The sequence below is a fragment of the Trachurus japonicus genome, chromosome 15 (genome assembly GCF_045865225.1).
Source record: "Trachurus japonicus isolate A0001 chromosome 15, Traja_1.0".
Taxonomy (NCBI): domain Eukaryota; kingdom Metazoa; phylum Chordata; class Actinopteri; order Carangiformes; family Carangidae; genus Trachurus; species Trachurus japonicus.
Window position 1 is genome coordinate 3,581,456 of NC_140921.1, and position 25,596 is coordinate 3,607,051.

A 25,596-nucleotide genomic window follows, 5' to 3' on the forward strand; every position below is an offset into this window, starting at 1 on the left:
TGTTCCCTCACTAAATGTCAAAGATCCTGTATCCTCGTGCCTAAAGAAGACCTTCAAAAGTAAACACAACGGAAATATTACTCATTGACTCTTATACCACATAGAGAGAATCATTTATTCACTTCAGTTACATTCACATAATTAAAACAGTTTGTTTAACATGAATCTCAGATATGGAAAAGAAAATAATAAATCATCTCCTACAGTAATTAGTGATAATCATAAATCCGGGAGACCTTATTTATGGATGGATTTAAACAACAACATTTGATCTGACAAACACATCACTGTAAATGTAATTCTGGATCTTTTTTTTTTGTTACACACTGAAAAGAAAATATCCCAATAGCCCATACAGTGTAAGATAAACAAATCAGTGTAAATGTGATTATAGATTTCTTAGGTTCCACAGTGAGAACAAAGCTCAGTGATAAAGGAAGGTCTGGTGGTTTCTCTGTTAAGGCCGAAACAACAACAACAACACACAAACACATCAACACAAATATCCAACAAACATTTAGAGCTCAGAGAAGTTTCTATTTCCATGTGGAGAAATGTGAGTTCAGGGCAGAGACACAACAGCAATGAGCTTTTAGCAACAAACATGGAGACTAAAGAAAGTGATGAACTAAAATACAGATTTGAACCAACTGCACCTTCAATAATCTTTGACTATTTGAGTTTACACAACTCTGCTGTGTCTACAGCTGTCAAGCTAAAGAGATAAGGAAACCCAACTCCAGCATGTAGAGGCTGAGTGAATGTGGTCTGGACTCTGTGGAGGAGAGTCATGGTTTGAGAGACGCTGTAGAAGGACAGAATACCTGCTCTGTGGTCCAGGTACACTCCTACTCTGGAGGACTGAGGACCTGAGACTGGAGTCTGGATGTTGTTGAACCTTAATGTGAAACTGTTGTTGTAACAATCTAATGACCAAGATTTGTCGTTACCTCCAAACCAACTTTCTCCTCCTGCTCTGCTGATATTCTTGTATGCGACTGCTACATAAACTCCTCTTCCTCTCCACTCCACCTCCCAGTAACAACGTCCAGTCAGACTCTCTCTACTCAGGACCTGAGCATATGTAGTGAATCTGTCTGAGTGACTAGAATGAGACTGATCTTTACTCATGAATGTTACTTTCCTGTTTCCTTCAGATAATAACAGGTATTTGTATGCTGTGTTTGGATCCAGTGTGATTTCCTGTGAATATCTTAAGAAGTCAGCTCTGGTCCTGGGCTCTGGTGGTGGTGACAGTAAAACATCCACTTCAGTCACTGTCAGTGAGACGTTTGTCCTTGTGTCTCTCAGAAGGTCCTGTAGTTTGTCTCTGAGCTCTGACACAGCTGCTGTCACATCCTCAAAGTGCCTGAGAGGACGGATGTCGATGCTGGATGAGTGTGTAGATGGACTGAGTGCTGACAGTGATGGGTAGTTGTGTAGAAACTGGGTGTGATCCTCTGTGTGCGACAGCAGCTTCAGCTCAGCGTCTTTCCTCTTCAGCTCAGTGATCTCCTGCTCCAGCTTCTTCTGAAGCTCTTTGACTCCACTCACTTGAGTTTCCTGCTGGGATCTGATCTGCTGCTTCAGCTTAGAGCTTCTTTTCTTCATGAGACGGATCAGCTGAGTGAAGATCTTCTCACTGTCCTCCACTGCTTTATCAGCAGAGCCATTGATGGTCTCCACCTCCTGTTGAAGCACCTTCACATCTTTCTCTGTGTCCTGGATTCTCTGCTGGATTTTCTGTCGACTCAGCTCCAGCTCTCTCTGCCTCTCAGTCCTTTCTGCTGCAGCTGAGACTGTGTCGTGGCCTTTATGTTCATCCACAAGGCAGACAAGACAAATACACTGCTGATCAGTGCGGCAGAACATCTTCATCACCTCATTATGACGAGAGCAGATGTTCTCCTGGAGCTTCTTGGAGGGCTCCACCAGCTTGTGATTCTTAAATGAAGGAGATTCATAATGAGGCTGCAGGTGTTTCTCACAATAAGAGACCAGGCAAACCAGACAGGACTTGATAGCTTTGAGTTTCCTCCCAGTGCAGACATCACAGGCCACATCTTCAGGTCCAGCATAGCAGTGATCAGCAGGAGCAGCTTGGAGTCCAGTCTTCTTCAGCTCCTCCACTAAAGCTGCTAACATGGTGTTTTTCACCAGAGGAGGCCTCGGTGTGAAGGTCTGCCTACACTGAGGACAGCTGTAGATTTTCTTCCCATCCTCTGCATCCCAGTGGGTTTTAATACAGTTGAAGCAGTAGCTGTGTCCACAGGGAATAGTCACTGGATCCTTCAGTAGATCCAGACAGATGGAACAAGAGAAGGTCTCCTGGTCCAGATGAACTCCTTTCTGCGCCATTTCACCTCTCACAGACGACGACGACGACTGTCTGAGTTTCTGTTGCTCAGAAGTGAAACTAGTCTGAGCTCTGATCTCAACAACATGTGTCTGTGCAGTGAACGGGGCCTGTCGGCTCCTCCTCTTCACCACATGTTGGTTCCACCCATCTTCAAACTGTAGATCTGAAGGGGAGGGAACAAGGAAACACATGAACAGGGTGCAGCAGCTCAGTGTGTTTGACAGCAGATAATCAGATATTTCCTCATTCCAGTGCGAGGAGCGGCAGCTGTAAATCTCAACTTTTCCTATTGACAATGAAGTCTGGTTGTATTATTGTTACCTTATAGACTCAAGAAAACATCCATTCCAGACATGGAAGATGCTCAACATATTTATTTTCAGTTCTCACACACTATATACATACAAAGTGCAAATATATATTTCACACAAAGTTTATTGTCAACAACATTAACTATATATATTCAAACATTTCACTCAGAGAATGCAAACATTGGTCTGTTAGCTGTAATACATCATTCTCTGAAGTGTAATGATCTCATCTATTGATACCTGGAGTTCAACATACACTGATTGTTTCTGTAAAGTTGGGACAAGAGCAACAAAAGGGTGGAAAAGTAAATGATACAAATAATAAACAGCTGGAGGAGCAACTAGTTAGGTTAATTAGTAACATGGGTATGATTATAATCATGATGTTTACACTTTGATTAAAGCTCATAGACCTTATTAGTGAGTGGATCTGAACAACAACAACATTTTTATCTGACAAACACATCAATGTAAATGTGATTATAGATTTCTTAGTTTCAAACATCAACACAACAAGAAATGACAACAAGAGGTCAAAGTCCCGCCCACAATGTTTAATGATTGACAGGTGATCTCTGTGCAGTGCAGAGACACGACAGCAATGAGCTTTTAGCAACAAACATGGAGACTAAAGAAAGTGATGAACTAAAATACAGATTTTAACCAACTGCTCCTTCAATGATCTTTGTCTATTTGAGTTTACAGAACTCTGCTGTGGATCCAGAACCAACCCAAACTCCAGCATGTAGAGGCTGAGTGAATGTGGTCTGGACTCTGTGGAGGAGAGTCATGGTTTCAGAGACGCTGTAGAAGGACAGAATACCTGCTCTGTGATCCAGGTACACTCCTACTCTGGAGGACTGAGGACCTGAGACTGGAGTCTGGATGTTGTTGAACCAAAATGTGAAACTGTTGTTGGAACAATCTAATGACCAAGATTTGTCGTTACGTCCAAACACACTTTCATCCCCTGCTCTGCTGATATTCTTGTATGCAACTGCTACACGAACTGCTCCTCCTCTCCACTCCACCTCCCAGTAACAACGTCCAGTCAGACTCTCAATACACAGGACCTGGTAATACCAAGTGAATCTGTCTGAGTGACTAGAATAAGACTGTAGTTTACCTCTTGTCACTTTTCTATTTCCTTCAGATAATAACAGGTATCTGTATGCTGTGTTTGGGTCCAGTGTGATTTCCTGTGAATATCTTAAGAAGTCAGCTCTGGTCCTGGGCTCTGATGGTGATGACAGTAAAACATCCACTTGAGTCACTGTCAGTGAGGTGTTTGTCCACGTGTCTCTCAGAAGGTCCTGTAGTTTGTCTCTGAGCTCTGACACAGCTGCTGTCACATCCTCAAAGTGTCTGAGAGGACGGATTTTGATGCTGGATGAGTGTGTAGATGGACTGAGTGCTGACAGTGAGGGGTAGTTGTGTAGAAACTGGGTGTGATCCTCTGTGTGCGACAGCAGCTTCAGCTCAGCGTCTTTCCTCTTCAGCTCAGTGATCTCCTGCTCCAGCTTCTTCTGAAGCTCTTTGACTCCACTCACTTGAGTTTCCTGCTGGGATCTGATCTGCTGCTTCAGCTCAGAGCTTCTTTTCTCCACGAGACGGATCAGCTGAGTGAAGATCTTCTCGCTGTCCTCCACTGCTTTATCAGCAGAGCCATTGATGGCCTCCACCTCCTGTTGAAGCACCTTCACATCTTTCTCTCTGAGCTGGATTCTCTGCTGGATGTTCTGTCGACTCAGCTCCAGCTCTCTCTGCCTCTCAGTCCTTTCTGCTGCAGCTGAGACTGTGTCGTGGCCTTTATGTTCATCCAGGCAGAGGTGACAAATACACTTCTGATCAGTGCGGCAGAAAATCCTCAGCACCTCATTATGACGAGAGCAGATGTTCTCCTGGAGCTTCTTGGAGGGCTCCACCAGCTTGTGATTCTTAAATGTAGGAGACTCAAAATGAGGTTGGAGATGTTTCTCACAGTAAGAAGCCAAACAAACCAGACAGGACTTGACAGCTTTGAGTTTTCTCCCAGTGCAGAAATCACAGGCCACATCTTCAGGTCCAGCATAGCAGTGATCAGCAGGAGCAGCTTGGAGTCCAGTCTTCTTCAGCTGCTCCACTAAAGCTGCAAACATGATGTTTTTCACCAGGACAGGTCTTGGTATGAAGTTCTTCCTACACTGAGGACAGCTGTAGATTTTCCTCCCATCCTCTCCATCCCAGTGGGTTTTAATACAGTTGAAGCAGTAGCTGTGTCCACAGGGAATAGTCACTGGATCCTTCAGTAGATCCAGACAGATGGAACAAGAGAAGGTCTCCTGGTCCAGATGAACTCCTTTCTGCGCCATTTCACCTCTCACAGACGACAACGGCGACTGTCCGAGTTTCTGTTTCTCACTGTTGAAGTTAAACTAGTTTGAGCTCTGATCTCAACAACATAATCAACAGATCTAAAGGGGAGGGAACAAGGAAACACCTGAAAAGGGTGGCGCTCACTGTGTTTGAGAGCAGATTATCAGGTTTTTCCTCATTCCAGTGCAATGAGCAGAAGTTGTAAGGCAAGGCATAACTATGATAGTTGACATTAGAATTCTGCAGAATTTGACCCAAAGGCAGCATATATAAGTTGAACAGAAGGGGTCCCAGGACTTACCCCTGAGGAACTCCACATGTCACAGCCACTCGATCTGATTGATAACTACCAATGGTCACAAAATAACTCTGCTCCTCCAAGTAGGACCTGAACCATTTTAGGACTGTCCCGCTGAGTCCTGCCCAGGTTTCCAACCTGTCCAGCAGTATACTGTGATCCACAGTGTCAAACGCAGCACTGAGATCCAACAGGACCAGAAATGACACCTTGCCTGAGTCAGTGTTCAACCTTAGGTCAATTAAAGTTGGGTCTGGAGTTTGGTGCCCAAAAATAAACATTAGACTCCTGACAACTGCTCCTAGCAGGAGCAGGAGGCTACACAGCTTAGCCCGAGAGGAGGGGCTAAGTTTCAATGTTTTGTTTACAAACTGCAACGAACAAAACTCCAGACCCTACCTTTAACACTCTAATAAGAGCTGTTTCTGTACTGTGGTGAGGTCGGAAGCCTGATTGAAATTTGGGAGGAAACAAGGAAACACATGATCAGGGTGAAGCTCACTGTGTTTGACAGAAGATAATCAGATATTTCCCCATTCCAGTCTTTGGAGCGGCAGCTGTAAATCTCAACTGTTCCTATTTACAATGAAGTCTAGTTGTATTATTGTTACCTTTTAGACTCAAGAAAACATCCAATCCAGACATGGAAGATGCTCAACATATTTATTTTCAGTTCCCACACACTATTACAAAGTGCAGAAATACATATCACCAAAGTTTATTGTCAACAACATTAACTATATATTCAGACATTTCACTCAGAGAATGCAAACATTGGTCAATTAGCTGTCATACATCATTCTCTGTAGTGTATTGATCTCATCTATTGATACCTGGAGTACAACATACACTGATTGTTTCTGTAAAGTTGGGACAAGAGCAACAAAAGGCTGGAAAAGTAAATGACACGAATGATAAACAGCTGGAGGAGCAACTAGTTAGGTTAATTAGTAACATGGGTATGATTATAATCATGATGTTTACACTTTGATTAAAGCTCATAGACCTTATTAGTGAGTGGATCTGAACAACAACAACATTTTGATCTGACAAACATCAATGTAAATGTGATTATAGATTTCTTAGTTTCAAACATCAACACAACAAGAAATGACAACAAGAGGTCAAAGTCCCGCCCACAATGTTTAATGATTGACAGCTGATCTCTGTGCAGTGCAGAGACACAACAGCAATGAGCTTTTAGCAACAAACATGGAGACGAAAGAAAGTGATGAACTAAAATACAGATTTTAACCAACTGCTCCTTCAATGATCTTTGTCTATTTGAGTTTACAAAACTCTGCTGTGACTCCAACATCGTAAAGATAAACTCCAGTGTGTAGAGGCTGAGTGAATGTGGTCTGGACTCTGTGGAGGAGAGTCATGGTTTTAGATCTGTGGAGGAGAGTCATGGTTTTAGAGACGCTGTAGAAGGACAGAATACCTGCTCTGTGATCCAGGTACACTCCTACTCTGGAGGACTGAGGACCTGAGACTGGAGTCTGGATCTTGTTGAACCAAAATGCGAAACTGTTGTTGGAACACTTTAACATCCAAGATTTGTCATTACGTCCAAACACACTTTCTCCTCCTGCTCTGCTGATATTCTTGTATGCGACTGCTACATAAACTCCTTCTCCTCTCCTCTCCACCTCCCAGTAACAACGTCCAGTCAGACTCTCTCTACTCAGGACCTGAGGATACCAAGCGAATCTGTCTGGGTGACTAGAAAGAGACTGATATTTACTCATGAATGTTACTTTCCTGTTTCCTTCAGATAATAACAGTTGTGCGTATTCTGTGTTTGGATCCAGTGTGATTTCCTGTGAATATCTTAAGAAGTCAGCTCTGGTCCTGGGCTCTGGTGGTGGTGACAGTAAAACATCCACTTGAGTCTGTACTGGTATTGGTACTGGTTCTGGTATTGGTACTGGTACTGGTACTGGTACTGGTACTGGTACTGGTACTGGTCGGTTGAATTGCCTCCTTGGCCCTACCCCTTTGTTTTGCATGTTCATGTGAAGTGGCAGGGTGACCCGATTCTGAGTCACTTGAGTCTCAGTCAGTGAGATGTTTGTCCATGTGTCTCTGAGAAGGTCCTGTAGTATATCTCTGAGCTCTGACACAACTGCTGTCACATCCTCAAAGTGTCTGAGAGGACGGATATCGATGCTGGATGAGTGTGTAGATGGACTGAGTGCTGACAGTGAGGGGTAGTTGTGTAGAAACTGGGTGTGATCCTCTGTGTGCGACAGCAGCTTTAGCTCAGCGTCTTTCCTCTTCAGCTCAGTGATCTCCTGCTCCAGCTTCTTCTCAAGCTCTTTGACTCCACTCACTTGAGTTTCCTGCTGGGATCTGATCTGCTGCTTCAGCTCAGAGCTTCTTTTCTCCATGAGATGGATCAGCTGAGTGAAGATCTTCTCACTGTCCTCCACTGCTTTATCAGCAGAGCCATTGATGGCCCCAACCTCCTGTTGAAGCACCTTCACATCTTTCTCTCTGTCCTGGATTCTCTGCTGGATTTTCTGTCGACTCAGCTCCAGCTCTCTCTGCCTCTCAGTCCTTTCTGCTGCAGCTGAGACTGTGTCGTGGCCTTTATGTTCATCCACAAGGCAGACGAGACAAATACACTTCTTATCAGTGCGGCAGAACATCTTCATCACCTCATTATGACGAGAGCAGATGTTCTCCTGGAGCTTCTTGGAGGGCTCCACCAGCTTGTGATTCTTAAATGTAGGAGACTCAAAATGAGGTTGGAGATGATTCTCACAGTAGGAGGCCAGACATTGCAGACAGGACTTGACAGCTTTGAGTTTTCTCCCAGTGCAGAAATCACAGGCCACATCTTCAGGTCCAGCATAGCAGTGATCAGCAGGAGCAGCTTGGAGTCCAGTCTTCTTCAGCTCCTCCACTAAATCTGCTAACATGATGTTTTTCACCAGGACAGGCCTTGGTGTGAAGGCCTGCCTACACTGAGGACAGCTGCTGTAGATTTTCTTCCCATCCTCTGCATCCCAGTGGGTTTTAATACAGTTGAAGCAGTAGCTGTGTCCACAGGGAATAGTCACTGGATCCTTCAGTAGATCCAGACAGATGGAACAAGAGAAGGCCTCCTGGTCCAGATGAACTCCTTTCTGCGCCATTTCACCTCTCACAGACGACGACGACGACGACTGTCTGAGTTCCTGTTGCTCACTGTTGAAGTTAAACTAGTTTGAGCTCTGATCTAAACAACATAATCAACATATCTGAAGGGGAGGGAACAAGGAAACACCTGAAAAGGGTGGCGCTCACTGTGTTTGAGAGCAGATTATCAGGTTTTTCCTCATTCCAGTGGAATGAGCAGAAGTTGTAAGGCAAGGCATAACAATGATAGTTGACATTAGAATTCTGCAGAATTTGACCCAAAGGCAGCATATATAAGTTGAACAGAAGGGGTCCCAGGACTTACCCCTGAGGAACTCCACATGTCATAGCCACTCGATCTGATTGATAACTACCAATGGTCACAAAATAACTCTGCTCCTCCTAGTAGGACCTGAACTATTTTAGGACTGTCCTGCTGAGTCCTGCCCAGTTTTCCAAACTGTTCAGCAGTATACTTTGATCCACAGTGTCAAACGCAGCACTGAGATTCAACAGGACCAGAACTGACACCTTGCCTGAGTCAGTGTTTAACCTTAGGGCAATTAAAGTTGGGTCTGGAGTTTTGTGCCCAAAAATAAACATTAGACTCCTGACAACTGCTCCTAGCAGGAGCAGGAGGAGGCTACACAGCTTAGCCCGAGAGGAGGGGCTAAGTTTCAATGTTTTGTTTACAAACTGCAACGAACAAAACTCCAGACCCTACCTTTAACACTCTAATAAGAGCTGTTTCTGTACTGTGGTGAGGTCGGAAGCCTGATTGAAATTTGGGAGGAAACAAGGAAACACATGATCAGGGTGGAGCTCACTGTGTTTGACAGCAGATAATCAGATATTTCCTCATTCCAGTCTTTGTAGCGGCAGTTGTAGATCTCAACTGTTCCTATTTACAATGAAGTCTAGTTGTGTTATTGTTACCTTTTAGACTCAAGAAAACATCCAATCCAGACATGGAAGATGCTCAACATATTTATTATTCACTTCCCACACACTATATACATACAAAATGCAAAAATATATATCACACAAAGTTTATTGTCAACAACATTAACTATATATTCAAACATTTCACTCAGAGAATGCAAACATTGGTCTGTTAGCTGTAATACATCATTCTCTGTAGTGTAATGATCTCATCTATTGATACCTGGAGTTCAACATACACTGATTGTTTCTGTAAAGTTGGGACAAGAGCAACAAAAGGCTGGAAAAGTAAATGATACCAATAATAAACAGCTGGAGGAGCAACTAGTTAGGTTAATTAGTAACATGGGTATGATTATAATCATGATGTTTACACTTTGATTAAAGCTCATAGACCTTATTAGTGAGTGGATTTGAACAACAACAACATTTTGATCTGACAAACATCAATGTAAATGTGATTGTAGATTTCTTAGTTTCAAACATCAACACAAAAAGAAATGACAACAAGAGGTCAAAGTCCCGCCCACAATGTTTAATGATTGACAGGTGATCTCTGTGCAGTGCAGAGACACAACAGCAATGAGCTTTTAGCAACAAACATGGAGACTAAAGAAAGTGATGAACTAAAATACAGATTTTAACCAACTGCACCTTCAATGAACTTTGTCTATTTGAGTTTACACAACTCTGCTGTGTCTCCAGCTTTCAAGCCCCAGAGATTAGGAAACCCAACTCCAGCATGTAGAGGCTGAGTGAATGTGGTCTGGACTCTGTGGAGGAGAGTCATGGTTTCAGAGACGCTGTAGAAGGACAGAATACCTGCTCTGTGATCCAGGTACACTGCTACTCTGGAGGACTGAGGACCTGAGACTGGAGTCTGGATGTCGTTGAACCTAAATGTGAAACTGTTGTTGGAACAATCTAATGACCAAGATTTGTCGTTGCCTCCAAACCAACTTTCTCTCCCTGCTCTGCTGAGATTCTTGTATGCGACTGCTATATAAACTCTTCCTCTCCACTCCACCTCCCAGTAACAACGTCCAGTCAGACTCTCTCTACTCAGGACCTGATAATACCAAGTGAATCTGTCTGGGTGACTAGAATAAGACTGAACTTTACCCATATATGTCACTTTCCTGTTTCCTTCAGATATTAACAGTTGTGTGCATGTTGTGTTTGGATCCAGTGTGATTTCCTGTGAATATCTTAAGAAGTCAGCTCTGGTCCTGGGCTCTGGTGGTGGTGACAGTAAAACATCCACTTGAGTCACAGTCAGTGAGATGTTTGTCCACGTGTCTCTCAGAAGGTCCTGTAGTTTGTCTCTGAGCTCTGACACAGCTGCTGTCACATCCTCAAAGTGTCTGAGAGGACGGATGTTGATGCTGGATGAGTGTGTAGATGGACTGAGTGCTGACAGTGAGGGGTAGTTGTGTAGAAACTGGGTGTGATCCTCTGTGTGCGACAGCAGCTTCAGCTCAGCGTCTCTCCTCTTCAGCTCAGTGATCTCCTGCTCCAGCTTCTTCTCAAGCTCTTTGACTCCACTCACTTGAGTTTCCTGCTGGGATCTGATCTGCTGCTTCAGCTCAGAGCTTCTTTTCTCCATCAGACGGATCAGCTGAGTGAAGATCTTCTCACTGTCCTCCACTCCTTTATCAGCAGAGCCATTGATGGCCTCCACCTCCTGTTGAAGCACCTTCACGTCTTTCTCTGTGTCCTGGATTCTCTGCTGGATTTTCTGTCGACTCAGCTCCAGCTCTCTCTGCCTCTCAGTCCTTTCTGCTGCAGCTGAGACTGTGTCGTGGCCTTTATGTTCATCCACAAGGCAGACGAGACAGATACACTTCTTATCAGTGCGGCAGAAAATCTTCAGCACCTCATTATGACGAGAGCAGATGTTCTCCTGGAGCTTCTTGGAGGGCTCCACCAGCTTGTGATTCTTAAATGAAGGAGATTCATAATGAGGCTGCAGGTGTTTCTCACAATAAGAGACCAGACATTGCAGACAGGACTTGATAGCTTTGAGTTTCCTCCCAGTGCAGACATCACAGGCCACATCTTCAGGTCCAGCATAGCAGTGATCAGCAGCAGCAGCTTGGAGTCCAGTCTTCTTCAGCTCCTCCACTAAAGCTGCTAACATGGTGTTTTTCACCAGAGGAGGCCTCGGTGTGAAGGTCTGCCTACACTGAGGACAGCTGTAGATTTTCTTCCCATCCTCTGCATCCCAGTGGGTTTTAATACAGTTGAAGCAGTAGCTGTGTCCACAGGGAATAGTCACTGGATCCTTCAGTAGATCCAGACAGATGGAACAAGAGAAGGTCTCCTGGTCCAGATGAACTCCTTTCTGCGCCATTTCACCTCTCACAGACGACGACGACTGTCTGAGTTTCTGTTGCTCAGAAGTGAAACTAGTCTGAGCTCTGATCTCAACAACATGTGTCTCTGCAGTGAACGGGGCCTGTCGGCTCCTCCTCTTCACCACATGTTGGTTCCACCCATCTTCAAACTGTAGATCTGAAGGGGAGGGAACAAGGAAACACATGAACAGGGTGCAGCAGCTCAGTGTGTTTGAGAGCAGGAAGAAGAGGGAGGGGATCAGGTTGGACTTTGTTCCAGTAGGAGGAGCAGTTTGATACTGTGTGTTTTAACTTTTTATTTACAGTCCTGCTCATTTCTCACTTGTTATCAACTCATTTGCTGATCTTTTGGTTCAAGTTTTTATAATCAGCTCTTATGGTCTTCTAACAGATTGATTGATTGTTCCATAGGTTACAATTCAAATACACTAAATGAAAATAAAGTAAATAATTACCACAGCATATGAAAGGTCTTACTGTATGTATGGAAGCCCATTTCCGCCACTTGATGAAAAAAAATTGAGATCCTCAGTCATAATTATGAGATAGCTGAGTCAAAATTATGAGTCATTATGACTTAAGTTTTTTTTCATAATTTTGACTTAGTATCTCATAATTTTGACTTAGCTATCTCATAATTTTGACTTAGTATCTCATAATTATGACTTAGCTATCTCATAATTTTGACTTAGTATCTCATAATTTTGACTTAGCTATCTCATAATTTTGATTTAGTATCTAATAATTTTGACTTAGTATCTCATAATTTTGACTTAGCTATCTCATAATTTTGACTTAGCTATCTCATAATTTTGATTTAGCTATCTCATAATTTTGACTTAGTATCTCATAATTTTGATTTAGCTATCTCAGAATTTGGACTTAGTATCTCAGAATTTTGACTTAGCTATCTCATAATTTTGACTTACTATCTCATAATTTTGATTTAGCTATTTCATAATTTTGATTTAGCTATCTCAGAATTTGGACTTAGTATCTCATAATTTTGATTTAGCTATCTCATAATTTTGATTTAGCTATCTCAGAATTTGGACTTAGTATCTCATAATTTTGATTTAGCGATCTCATAATTTTTACTAAGTATCTCATAATTATGACTTAGTATCTCATAATTTTTTTTCATCAAGTGGCTGAAATGGGCTTCCATACTTATGAATGTGCTGTGCACCCACCCTTCAAATCAAGTGTTCCCCCTAATTCTAATGTTTTCCATCATCTGTCATATGTGTAATCCTTGTTCCCTCACTAAATGTCAAAGATCCTGTATCCTCGTGCCTAAAGAAGACCTTCAAAAGTAAACACAACGGAAATATTACTCATTGATTCTTATACTACATATGGAGAATCGTTTATTCACTTCAGTTACATTCACATCATTCAAACAGTTTGTTTAACATGAATCTCAGATATGGAAAAGAAAATAATAAATCATCTCCTACAGTAATTAGTGATAATCATAAATCCGGGAAACCTCATTTATGGTTGGATTTAAACATTAACATTTGATCTGACAAACACATCACTGTAAATGTAATTCTTGATCTTTTTTTTTTTTTGTTACACACTGAAAACAAAATATCCCAATAGCCCATACAGTGTAAGATAAACAACAACAATAAACAAATCAGTGTAAATGTGATTATAGATTTCTTAGGTTCCACAGTGAGAACAAAGCTCAGTGATAAAGGAAGGTCTGGTGGTTTCTCTGTTAAGGCCGAAACAACAACAACAACACACAAACACATCAACACAAATATCCAACAAACATTTAGAGCTCAGAGAAGTTTCTATTTCCATGTGGAGAAATGTGAGTTCAGGGCAGAGACACAACAGCAATGAGCTTTTAGCAACAAACATGGAGACTAAAGAAAGTGATGAACTACAATACAGATTTTAACCAACTGCACCTTCAATAATCTTTGACTATTTGAGTTTACACAACTCAGCTGTGTCTCCAATATAGTAAAGATATAGTCCAGCATGTAGAGGCTGAGTGAATGTGGTCTGGACTCTGTGGAGGAGAGTCATGGTTTGAGAGACGCTGTAGAAGGACAGAATACCTGCTCTGTGATCCAGGTACACTCCTACTCTGGAGGACTGAGGACCTGAGACTGGAGTCTGGATGTCGTTGAACCTAAATGTGAATCTCTTCTTGGAACAATCTAATGACCAAGATTTGTCGTTACCTCCAAACCAACTTTCTCCCCCTGCTCTGCTGATATTCTTGTATGCGACTGCTACACGAACTCCTCCTCCTCTCCACTCCACCTCCCAGTAACAACGTCCAGTCAGACTCTCTCTACTCAGAACCTGAACATTTGTAGTGAATCTGTCTGGGTGACTAGAATAAGACTGTAGATTTAATGTGATTGTTACTTTTCTTTTTCCCTCAGATAATAACAGCCATGTGTTTGCTGTGTTTGGATCCAGTGTGATTTCCTGTGAATATCTTAAGAAGTCAGCTCTGGTCCTGGGCTCTGGTGGTGGTGACAGTAAAACATCCACTTGAGTCTCAGTCAGTGAGATGTTTGTCCATGTGTCTCTCAGAAGGTCCTGTAGTTTGTCTCTGAGCTCTGACACAGCTGCTGTCACATCCTCAAAGTGTCTGAGAGGACGGATGTTGATGCTGGATGAGTGTGTAGATGGACTGAGTGCTGACAGTGAGGGGTAGTTGTGTAGAAACTGGGTGTGATCCTCTGTGTGCGACAGCAGCTTCAGCTCAGCGTCTCTCCTCTTCAGCTCAGTGATCTCCTGCTCCAGCTTCTTCTCAAGCTCTTTGACTCCACTCACTTGAGTTTCCTGCTGGGATCTGATCTGCTGCTTCAGCTCAGAGCTTCTTTTCTCCATCAGACGGATCAGCTGAGTGAAGATCTTCTCACTGTCCTCCACTGCTTTATCAGCAGAGCCATTGATGGCCTCCACCTCCTGTTGAAGCACCTTCACGTCTTTCTCTCTGAGCTGGATTCTCTGCTGGATTTTCTGTCGACTCAGCTCCAGCTCTCTCTGCCTCTCAGTCCTTTCTGCTGCAGCTGAGACTGTGTCGTGGCCTTTATGTTCATCCACAGAGCAGAGATAACAGATACACTGCTGATCAGTGCGGCAGAACATCTTCATCACCTCATTATGACGAGAGCAGATGTTCTCCTGGAGCTTCTTGGAGGGCTCCACCAGCTTGTGATTCTTAAATGTAGGAGACTCAAAATGAGGTTGGAGATGATTCTCACAGTAGGAGGCCAGACAAACCAGACAGGACTTGACAGCTTTGAGTTTCCTCCCAGTGCAGAAATCACAGGCCACATCTTCAGGTCCAGCATAGCAGTGATCAGCAGGAGCAGCTTGGAGTCCAGTCTTCTTCAGCTGCTCCACTAAAGCTGCTAACATGGTGCTTTTCACCAGAGGAGGCCTCGGTGTGAAGGTCTGCCTACACTGAGGACAGCTGTAGATTTTCTTCCCATCCTCTGCATCCCAGTGGGTTTTAATACAGCTGAAGCAGTAGCTGTGTCCACAGGGAATAGTCACTGGATCCTTCAGTAGATCCAGACAGATGGAACAAGAGAAGGTCTCCTGGTCCAGATGAACTCCTTTCTGCGCCATTTCACCTCTCACAGACGACGACGACGACTGTCTGAGTTTCTGTTGCTCAGAAGTGAAACTAGTCTGAGCTCTGATCTCAACAACATGTGTCTCTGCAGTGAACGGGGCCTGTCGGCTCCTCCTCTTCACCACATGTTGGTTCCACCCATCTTCAAACTGTAGATCTGAAGGGGAGGGAACAAGGAAACACATGAACAGGGTGCAGCAGCTCAGTGTGTTTGAGAGCAGGAAGAAGAGGGAGGGGATCAGGTTGGACTTTGTTCCAGTAGGAGGAGCAGTTTAATACTGTGTGTTTTAACTTTTTATTTACAGTCCTGCTCATTTCTCACTTGTTATCAACTCATTTGCTGATCTTTTGGTTCAAGTTTTTATAATCATCTCTTATGCTCTTCTAACAGATTGACTGATTGTTCCATAGGTTACAATTCAAATACACTAAATGAAAATAAAGTAAATAATTACCACAGCATATGAAAGGTCTTATGTATGGAAGCCCATTTCCACCACTTGATGAAAAAAAAATTATGAGATAATAAATCATTATGACTTATAATTTTTTTCATAATTTTGACTTAGTATCTCATAATATTGATTTAGTATCTCATAATTATGACTAAGTATCTCATATTGATTTAGCTATCTCATACTTATGACTTAGCTATCTCATAATTTTGACTTAGCTATCTCATAATTATGACTTAGTATCTCATAATTATGACTTAGTGTCTCATAATTTTGACTTGGCTATCTCATAATTTTTTACTTAGTATTCATAATTATGACTTAGGATCTCACAATTTTTTTTCATCAAGTGGCGGAAATGGGCTTCCATACTTATGAATGTGCTATGCACCCACCCTTCAAATCAAGTGTTCCCCCTAATTCTAATGTTTTCCATCATCTGTCATATGTGTAATCCTTGTTCCCTCACTAAATGTCAAAGATCCTGTATCCTCGTGCCTAAAGAAGACCTTCAAAAGTAAACACAACGGACATATTACTCATTGATTCTTATACTACATATGGAGAATCGTTTATTCACTTCAGTTACATTCACATCATTCAAACAGTTTGTTTAACATGAATCTCAGATATGGAAAAGAAAATAATAAATCATCTCCTACAGTAATTAGTGATAATCATAAATCCGGGAGACCTTATTTATGGATGGATTTAAACAATAACATTTGATCTGACAAACACATCACTGTAAATGTAATTCTGGATCTTTTTTTTTTTGTTACACACTGAAAACAAAATATCCCAATAGCCCATACAGTGTAAGATAAACAACAAAAACAACACACAAACACATCAACACAAATATCCAACAAACATTTAGAGCTCAGAGAAGTTTCTATTTCCATGTGGAGAAATGTGAGTTCAGGTAAAGAAACGTCATCATGAGCAGTGATCTCCTCCACGGCTCCAGCTCCACCTCAACAAACTCAAACATCAACACAACAAGAAATGACAGCAAGAGGTCAAAGTCCCGCCCACAATGTTTAATGATTGACAGGTGATCTCTGTGCAGTGCAGAGACACAACAGCAATGAGCTTTTAGCAACAAACATGGAGACTAAAGAAAGTGATGAACTAAAATACAGATTTTAACCAACTGCACCTTCAATGATCTTTGACTATTTGAGTTTACACAACTCTGCTGTGTCTCCATAATCATAGTAAAGACGAACTCCAGCATGTAGAGGCTGAGTGAATGTGGTCTGGACTCTGTGGAGGAGAGTCATGGTTTTAGAGACGCTGTAGAAGGACAGAATACCTGCACTGCGGTCCAGGTACACTCCTAGTCTGGAGGACTGAGGACCTGAGACTGGAGTCTGGATGTTGTTGAACCTAAATGTGAATCTGTTGTTGAAACAATCTAATGACCAAGATTTGTCGTTATGTCCAAACAAACTTTCTCCTCCTGCTCTGCTGATATTCTTGTATGCGACTGCTACAGAAACTCCTCTTCCTCTCCACTCCACCTCCCAGTAACAACGTCCAGTCAGACTCTCTCTACTCAGGACCTGAAGATACCAAGTGAATCTGTCTGGGTGACTAGAATAAGACTGAACTTTACTCATGAATGTCACTTTCCTGTTTCCTTCAGATAATAACAGTTGTGCGTATGCTGTGTTTGGATCCAGTGTGATTTCCTGTGAATATTTTAAGAAGTCAGCTCTGGTCCTGGGCTCTGGTGGTGGTGACAGTAAAACATCCACTTGAGTCACTGTCAGTGAGATGTTTGTCCATGTGTCTCTCAGAAGGTCCTGTAGTTTGTCTCTGAGCTCTGACACAGCTGCTGTCACATCCTCAAAGTGTCTGAGAGGACGGATGTTGATGCTGGATGAGTGTGTAGATGGACTGAGTGCTGACAGTGAGGGGTAGTTGTGTAGAAACTGGGTGTGATCCTCTGTGTGCGACAGCAGCTTCAGCTCAGCGTCTTTCCTCTTCAGCTCAGTGATCTCCTGCTCCAGCTTCTTCTGAAGCTCTTTGACTCCACTCACTTGAGTTTCCTGCTGGGATCTGATCTGCTGCTTCAGCTCAGAGCTTCTTTTCTCCATGAGACGGATCAGCTGAGTGAAGATCTTCTCACTGTCCTCCACTGCTTTATCAGCAGAGCCATTGATGGCCTCCACCTCCTGTTGAAGCACCTTCACGTCTTTCTCTGTGTCCTGGATTCTCTGCTGGATTTTCTGTCGACTCAGCTCCAGCTCTCTCTGCCTCTCAGTCCTTTCTGCTGCAGCTGAGACTGTGTCGTGGCCTTTATGTTCATCCACAAGGCAGACAAGACAAATACACTTCTGATCAGTGCGGCAGAAAATCTTCAGCACTTCATTATGACGAGAGCAGATGTTCTCCTGGAGCTTCTTGGAGGGCTCCACCAGCTTGTGATTCTTAAATGTAGGAGACTCAAAATGAGGTTGGAGATGATTCTCACAGTAGGAGGCCAGACAAACCAGACAGGACTTGACAGCTTTGAGTTTCCTCCCAGTGCAGAAATCACAGGCCACATCTTCAGGTCCAGCATAGCAGTGATCAGCAGGAGCAGCTTGGAGTCCAGTCTTCTTCAGCTCCTCCACTAAAGCTGCTAACATGGTGTTTTTCACCAGAGGAGGTCTCGGTGTGAAGGTCTGCCTACACTGAGGGCAGCTGTAGATTTTCCTCCCATCCTCTGCATCCCAGTGGGTTTTAATACAGTTGAAGCAGTAGCTGTGTCCACAGGGAATAGTCACTGGATCCTTCAGTAGATCCAGACAGATGGAACAAGAGAAGGTCTCCTGGTCCAGATGAACTCCTTTCTGCGCCATTTCACCTCTCACAGACGACGACGACGACGACGACGACTGTCTGAGTTTCTGTTGCTCAGAAGTGAAACTAGTCTGAGCTCTGATCTCAACAACATGTGTCTCTGCAGTGAACGGGGCCTGTCGGCTCCTCCTCTTCACCACATGTTGGTTCCACCCATCTTCAAACTGTAGATCTGAAGGGGAGGGAACAAGGAAACACCTGATCAGGCTGCAGCAGCTCAGTGTGTTTGAGAGCAGGAAGAAGAGGGAGGGGATCAGGTTGGACTTTGTTCCAGTAGGAGGAGCAGTTTAATACTGTGTGTTTTAACTTTTTATTCACAGTCCTGCTCATTTCTCACTTGTTATCAACTCATTTTCTGATCTTTTGGTTCAAGTTTTTATAATCAGCTCTTATGGTCTTCTAACAGATTGATTGATTGTTCCATAGGTTACAATTCAAATACACTAAATGAAAATAAAGTAAATAATTACCACAGCATATGAAAGGTCTTACTGTATGTATGGAAGCCCATTTCCGCCACTTGATGAAAAAAAATTGAGATCCTCAGTCATAATTATGAGATAGCTGAGTCAAAATTATGAGTCATTATGACTTATAAGTTTTTTTTCATAATTTTGACTTAGTATCTCATAATTTTGACTTAGCTATCTCATAATTTTGACTTAGTATCTCATAATTTTGATTTAGCTATCTCAGAATTTGGACTTAGTATCTCAGAATTTTGACTTAGCTATCTCATAATTTTGACTTAGTATCTCATAATTTTGATTTAGCTATCTCATAATTTTGATTTAGCTATCTCAGAATTTGGACTTAGTATCTCAGAATTTTGATTTAGCTATCTCAGAATTTGGACTTGGTATCTCATAATTTTGATTTAGCGATCTCATAATTTTTACTAAGTATCTCATAATTATGACTTAGTATCTCATAATTTTTTTTCATCAAGTGGCTGAAATGGGCTTCCATACTTATGAATGTGCTGTGCACCCACCCTTCAAATCAAGTGTTCCCCCTAATTCTAATGTCTTCCATCATCTGTCATATGTGTAATCCTTGTTCCCTCACTAAATGTCAAAGATCCTGTATCCTCGTGCCTAAAGAAGACCTTCAAAAGTAAACACAATGGAAATATTACTCATTAATTCTTATACTACATATGGAGAATCATTTATTCACTTCAGTTACATTCGCATAATTAAAACAGTTTGTTTAACATGAATCTCAGATATGGAAAAGAAAATAATAAATCATCTCCTACAGTAATTAGTGATAATCATAAATCCGGGAAACCTCATTTATGGTTGGATTTAAACAATAACATTTGATCTGACAAACACATCACTGTAAATGTAATTCTTGATCTTTTTTTTTTTTTGTTACACACTGAAAACAAAATATCCCAATAGCCCATACAGTGTAAGATAAACAACAACAATAAACAAATCAGTGTAAATGTGATTATAGATTTCTTAGGTTCCACAGTGAGAACAAAGCTCAGTGATAAAGGAAGGTCTGGTGGTTTCTCTGTTAAGGCCGAAACAACAACAACAACACACAAACACATCAACACAAATATCCAACAAACATTTAGAGCTCAGAGAAGTTTCTATTTCCATGTGGAGAAATGTGAGTTCAGGGCAGAGACACAACAGCAATGAGCTTTTAGCAACAAACATGGAGACTAAAGAAAGTGATGAACTAAAATACAGATTTTAACCAACTGCACCTTCAATAATCTTTGACTATTTGAGTTTACACAACTCTGCTGTGTCTCCAGCTTTCAAGCTAAAGAGATTAGGAAACCCAACTCCAGCATGTAGAGGCTGAGTGAATGTGGTCTGGACTCTGTGGAGGAGAGTCATGGTTTCAGAGACGCTGTAGAAGGACAGAATACCTGCACTGTGATCCAGGTACACTCCTACTCTGGAGGACTGAGGACCTGAGACTGGAGTCTGGATGTTGTTGAACAAAAATGTGAAACTGTTGTTGGAACAAACTAATGACCAAGATTTGTCGTAACGTCCAAACACACTTTCATACTCTGCTCTGCTGATATTCTTGTATGCGACTGCTACATTAACTCCTCTTCCTCTCATCTCCACCTCCCAGTAACAACGTCCAGTCAGACTCTCTCTACTCAGGACCTGAGGACACCATGAAGTGAATCTGTCTGGGTGACTAGAATAAGACTGAACTTTACCCATGAATGTAACTTTCCTGTTTCCTTCAGATAACAACAGTTCTCTGTGTGCTGTGTTTGGATCCAGTGTGATTTCCTGTGAATATCTTAAGAAGTCAGCTCTGGTCCTGGGCTCTGGTGGTGGTGACAGTAAAACATCCACTTGAGTCTCAGTCAGTGAGATGTTTGTCCTTGTGTCTCTCAGAAGGTCCTGTAGTTTGTCTCTGAGCTCTGACACAGCTGCTGTCACATCCTCAAAGTGTCTGAGAGGACGGATGTTGATGCTGGATGAGTGTGTAGATGGACTGAGTGCTGACAGTGAGGGGTAGTTGTGTAGAAACTGGGTGTGATCCTCTGTGTGCGACAGCAGCTTCAGCTCAGCGTCTTTCCTCTTCAGCTCAGTGATCTCCTGCTCCAGCTTCTTCTCAAGCTCTTTGACTCCACTCACTTGAGTTTCCTGCTGGGATCTGATCTGCTGCTTCAGCTCAGAGCTTCTTTTCTCCATGAGACGGATCAGCTGAGTGAAGATCTTCTCACTGTCCTCCACTGCTTTATCAGCAGAGCCATTGATGGCCTCCACCTCCTGTTGAAGCACCTTCACGTCTTTCTCTCTGTCCTGGATTCTCTGATGGATTTTCTGTCGACTCAGCTCCAGCTCTCTCTGCCTCTCAGTCCTTTCTGCTGCAGCTGAGACTGTGTCGTGGCCTTTATGTTCATCCACAAGGCAGACGAGACTAATACACTTCTGATCAGTGCGGCAGAAAATCTTCAGCACTTCATTATGACGAGAGCAGATGTTCTCCTGGAGCTTCTTGGAGGGCTCCACCAGCTTGTGATTCTTAAATGAAGGAGATTCATAATGAGGCTGCAGGTGTTTATCACAATAAGAGACCAGACAAACCAGACAGGACTTGACAGCTTTGAGTTTCCTCCCAGTGCAGAAATCACAGGCCACATCTTCAGGTCCAGCATAGCAGTGATCAGCAGGAGCAGCTTGGAGTCCAGTCTTCTTCAGCTGCTCCACTAAATCTGCTAACATGATGTTTTTCACCAGGACAGGCCTCGGTGTGAAGGTCTGCCTACACTGAGGGCAGCTGTAGATTTTCTTCCCATCGTCTGCATCCCAGTGGGTTTTAATACAGCTGAAGCAGTAGCTGTGTCCACAGGGAATAGTCACTGGATCCTTCAGTAGATCCAGACAGATGGAACAAGAGAAGGTCTCCTGGTCCAGATGAACTCCTTTCTGCGCCATTTCACCTCTCACAGACGACGACGACGACTGTCTGAGTTTCTGTTGCTCAGAAGTAAAACTAGTTTGAGCTCTGATCTAAACAACATAAACAACATATCTGAAGGGGAGGGAACAAGGAAACACCTGAAAAGGGTGGCGCTTACTGTGTTTGAGAGCAGATAATCAGATTTTTCCTCATTCCAGTGCGAGGCGCAGCAGCTGCAAGGCATCTTTATTTATATAGTGCATTTCATACCATGGCAACTCAATGTACTATACATAAAGAAAAAACTTTTTAAAGAACAGCATAAAACTGCATAAAAACAGACTTTTTTTAAACAACAGAGTTAAAAGCAGGAGCAAAGAAGAACAAAATAGAATAATAGAAAATAGGTGAAGCAGGGCTCGACAGTGCGACAGTTTTGCTCGCATTTGCGAGTTGATAATATCCATTGCGAATAAAAAATTACATTCAGTCGCATCAGTGCGACTCGGACAGAAACTGCATGCACCGTTTTGCATGCTGTTTAACGTGAGCAGTATCCCCCCCGCCCCGCCCCCCCTGCCTGTTTGGTGATTTTGGCCGCCGCCTTGATTAGCTTGTGTACATCGGGGCCGTTCAGATGTAACGTCTTTTCCGCACTTTACTTTAAAGGTAGACGCGCGTCATGCACGCCAAGGCGACGCCGTAGCAGAGCACATTCGGTGCGACGCGCTTTCCCCCCCCGTGCACGTTCGACCTGCTTCTTCCTCCGGTACACGGTCTCGGGCTGTGTCTCTCCTACTGTTTCACGGAGCTATAGAAGAGAAACACATTTCAGGACAGCCGCCGACACTGATCACTGCCTAAAGAGTTTCAAAGTTGTGCAACGCGCAGCTCAAACTGACCCGCTGCCTCAGCGACCAAGCTTTGATAAATACATTGTGTCCTCCCGTGTTTCAGTCGGGTCGATACCGCGGAGCTATTAAAAAAAAAAAAAAAACTCTCGTCGCGGTGGAGCTGAGAACAGCTGACATGTGGTCACAGTCTCACAGTGCAACATTCATAATAGAAACTTTAACTTCAAAGCTCCCTGTCTGTCCTGTCTCTGAACATCACAGGGGCAACATGGAGATGGAGATGCTTGTGTGACAGGTTATTGAGTTTTATTAATGTTAAAACATTAATAAAAGGAAAAATGTTTGGTGTTTTTACTGTTCTCAAATGTAAATATGGGTCATATTGAACCCTCAACATTATTTAAGGCTTAAACAGACTGCTACTTAAACATTTTTCATTGTGCTCCAAAAGTAAACAAACAAATCTTAGTGTAGAGCCCTGTATGTATGTAGTAATCAGCTTTTTATACTGAGGGAAATATAGGTTCACTGCTCATCAATACCCCCACCCCAGGGCCTTTGCCACCCCGGTCTAAAAAAAAACCCAGGCAAAATCATATCGGACCTGTAATCAGATCTGATACAGAGCTTTAATGCAGTCCTTCCAGACACGTGATGACATGCACACAGCGCAAAACTAATATACTATTTTCTCACATATTTGCATTGTTTGTCTTTCCTGACTTTTGTTAAGGCAAAGTGCCAGTTATAACATTAAAAATTAGTCTACAGGGTTATGATTATAGGCTAAATAAGTACTTTATTTGTTTGAAAATGACATTTTCACCAAAACTGCTTAATTTTTATTGTGCTACTAAAAAATCTTGTGTGCTACTAAATTTTTCAGCATAGTAGCACAGTGCTACTTGGAAAAAAGCTTAGCGTCAAGCCCTGTGAAGTTTAAAGTCCTTAAAGCAGTACTAAAGAACTTTCAGTTTTGGCGCTGCAACTGAGCAATTAGCGCGATATAGCGCATTTAGCGTGCGCCCGTGTCTGTGTATCTATGTGCAAGCAGAGATCAGAGATGGTGTTTTACATAACCATGCTAGGGCACCAGCTCTCATCTCTGCCCGTCAGCCTCTCAAACTGCCGCCTCTCTCGCGTGCGGGCGCACCGTACGTAGACACACGTGAGAAAAAAAGAAGAAAAAAAATTGAATTTTTTTTTTTTTTTTCTGTGAGAGACTGTGGCGGGCCCAAACGAGACTGTGGCGGGCCGCCACAGACTCGTTAATTAATGGGAAACACTGCTTGAACACCATTCTTGCCCATGGCATGAGCCACTCCAGTCCTTGGAGGAGCTAGCGACACCCTGCGACTGATGTTGATGTGACAGTCAGATCGTCCGACTGTATTAAATTCTGACATTACAGCTGATTTATTCCTAGGTGATTTTAGGGATTGCATCATTGTATTATTTTGCCGATTTTTGTTCGGACAGTATGAGTCTCGCTTTTACCGCACACTGCTGTCATGCCTGCGCGCTTGTGTGTGTGTGAACGCCAATAACGGAGAAAGAGCGCTATGCAGAGTAGGGGTTGCACAGACTAGTCGACTAGTCGACTTTACTGCTCCACAATGACGTTTTCAGCTTGACGTCGACTAGTCGCTGATCATGTGACAGTCCAAGAGTAGCAGCTTGAAACAACAGCTGAGTGTGCTGAATGAAAAAAATACGAGCGCCGTCAAGCTGGATAGAACGATCTCGTACCAGACAGGAAGTCGGGCACAGAAAAGGCGAGAGAATCCGGTCAATTTTCAAAATAAAATAAATGATGATTAGTTTGCTTGTCCGTCTATAAATATTTATCAGTTGCGTCTGCACACAAGACACACATCCATACATACAGCGCTAGAGACAGACCTGTGTGTGTGGAAAACCGAGCAGGAGAGAGCAGGAGAAGCTGCTGCCTGACACAAGCCAAGCGCGCTTCCGTGGCCAGTGTGTCCGGGCAATTAAAAAAAAAAACTCCGCTCATATCGACAGCTTTACGTCGCGCACAACAACAACAGCAACCAACCAGGAAAAAAAACTGTGAGTGAAACTGTGAGTGAGCAGGACTGACGAGGCCTGTGTGTCGTTTTCCTCCCTAATTGTTTAACGGACAGTAGCTACAGTATTATCTTTTGCACTTGTATAGGAGTGTATGTTACAAAAAACCAAACTGATTTACAGTTTGTTGTTTATAAAGCTGCTGTTCTGTGGACTAATTTCTGTGCATGAGCGTCTGTCAGTGAATACAGATTGTTGCAAAGCATTTCCCTCCTCCTGTGATTTTAGTTCTGATGGGAAAAATATGAATGACGTCATCAGCGACTAGTCGACGTCGACTCGACTTTCATAACATTACAGTCGACTTTAAAAAATCTGAAGTCGTGCAACCCCTAATGCAGAGATGAATGAACGGAACGATATTGCATTGGTCGAGCCAAAAGACGAAAAATCTATTCGTGGCGGGCGTCATTTATTTGTGGCGGGCCACCACGAACGAAAATGAATGTATGGGAAACACTGTAGTTTTAATAGGTGCAATGGTATCCATGACATTTGAGATCTTGCAGTTGAAATTATCCAGGAGTTCATCAACTGTCTGTGCACTCACAGTTGGTAGAATGGCTATAGCCAT

The 25,596-nt window shown here is 42.9% G+C and overlaps 6 protein-coding genes across 18 annotated transcripts in view; 1 reads left to right on the plus strand and 5 right to left on the minus strand.

The window, feature by feature from the left end:
• Positions 1 to 25,596, plus strand: part of ubr2 (ubiquitin protein ligase E3 component n-recognin 2) — a 129,116-nt gene that overhangs the window by 88,958 nt on the left and 14,562 nt on the right. The window lies entirely within an intron of this gene.
• On the minus strand, positions 570 to 2,379 carry LOC146973059 (tripartite motif-containing protein 16-like). Its single transcript, XM_085799316.1, has one exon. The coding sequence runs from the start codon at positions 2,356 to 2,358 to the stop codon at positions 673 to 675; it is 1,686 nt and encodes a 561-aa protein (XP_085655442.1). The 5' UTR covers positions 2,359 to 2,379; the 3' UTR covers positions 570 to 672.
• LOC146973060 (tripartite motif-containing protein 16-like) lies at positions 3,046 to 8,466 on the minus strand. The gene is made up of 2 exons (XM_085799301.1): positions 7,807 to 8,466; positions 3,046 to 4,367 (listed from the first exon to the last, which is right to left on the minus strand). Exons 1-2 carry the CDS (start codon positions 8,464 to 8,466, stop codon positions 3,360 to 3,362), a joined length of 1,668 nt encoding a protein of 555 aa, XP_085655427.1. The 3' UTR covers positions 3,046 to 3,359.
• On the minus strand, positions 10,062 to 11,747 carry LOC146973061 (tripartite motif-containing protein 16-like). The gene has a single exon (XM_085799320.1). It carries the CDS (start codon positions 11,742 to 11,744, stop codon positions 10,062 to 10,064), a length of 1,683 nt encoding a protein of 560 aa, XP_085655446.1. The 5' UTR covers positions 11,745 to 11,747.
• Positions 13,621 to 22,116, minus strand: LOC146973062 (tripartite motif-containing protein 16-like). 8 transcript variants are annotated; one of them, XM_085799293.1, is made up of 2 exons: positions 21,636 to 22,116; positions 13,621 to 14,886 (listed from the first exon to the last, which is right to left on the minus strand). In XM_085799293.1, exons 1-2 carry the CDS (start codon positions 22,110 to 22,112, stop codon positions 13,693 to 13,695), a joined length of 1,671 nt encoding a protein of 556 aa, XP_085655419.1. In that variant the 5' UTR covers positions 22,113 to 22,116; the 3' UTR covers positions 13,621 to 13,692. The 8 variants fall into 8 exon arrangements, with proteins under 8 accessions (XP_085655419.1, XP_085655418.1, XP_085655422.1 ...); XM_085799292.1 differs by having other exon boundaries at positions 13,621 to 14,079; positions 20,826 to 22,116; XM_085799296.1 differs by lacking the exon at positions 21,636 to 22,116 and adding an exon at positions 15,107 to 15,367 and having other exon boundaries at positions 13,621 to 14,800.
• Positions 16,520 to 18,701, minus strand: LOC146973063 (E3 ubiquitin/ISG15 ligase TRIM25-like). Of its 5 annotated transcripts, none has more exons than XM_085799303.1 (2): positions 18,201 to 18,677; positions 16,520 to 18,167 (listed from the first exon to the last, which is right to left on the minus strand). In XM_085799303.1, exons 1-2 carry the CDS (start codon positions 18,675 to 18,677, stop codon positions 17,004 to 17,006), a joined length of 1,641 nt encoding a protein of 546 aa, XP_085655429.1. In that variant the 3' UTR covers positions 16,520 to 17,003. The 5 variants fall into 5 exon arrangements, with proteins under 5 accessions (XP_085655429.1, XP_085655431.1, XP_085655428.1 ...); XM_085799305.1 differs by having other exon boundaries at positions 16,520 to 17,831; positions 18,006 to 18,677; XM_085799302.1 differs by having other exon boundaries at positions 16,520 to 17,558; positions 17,589 to 18,677.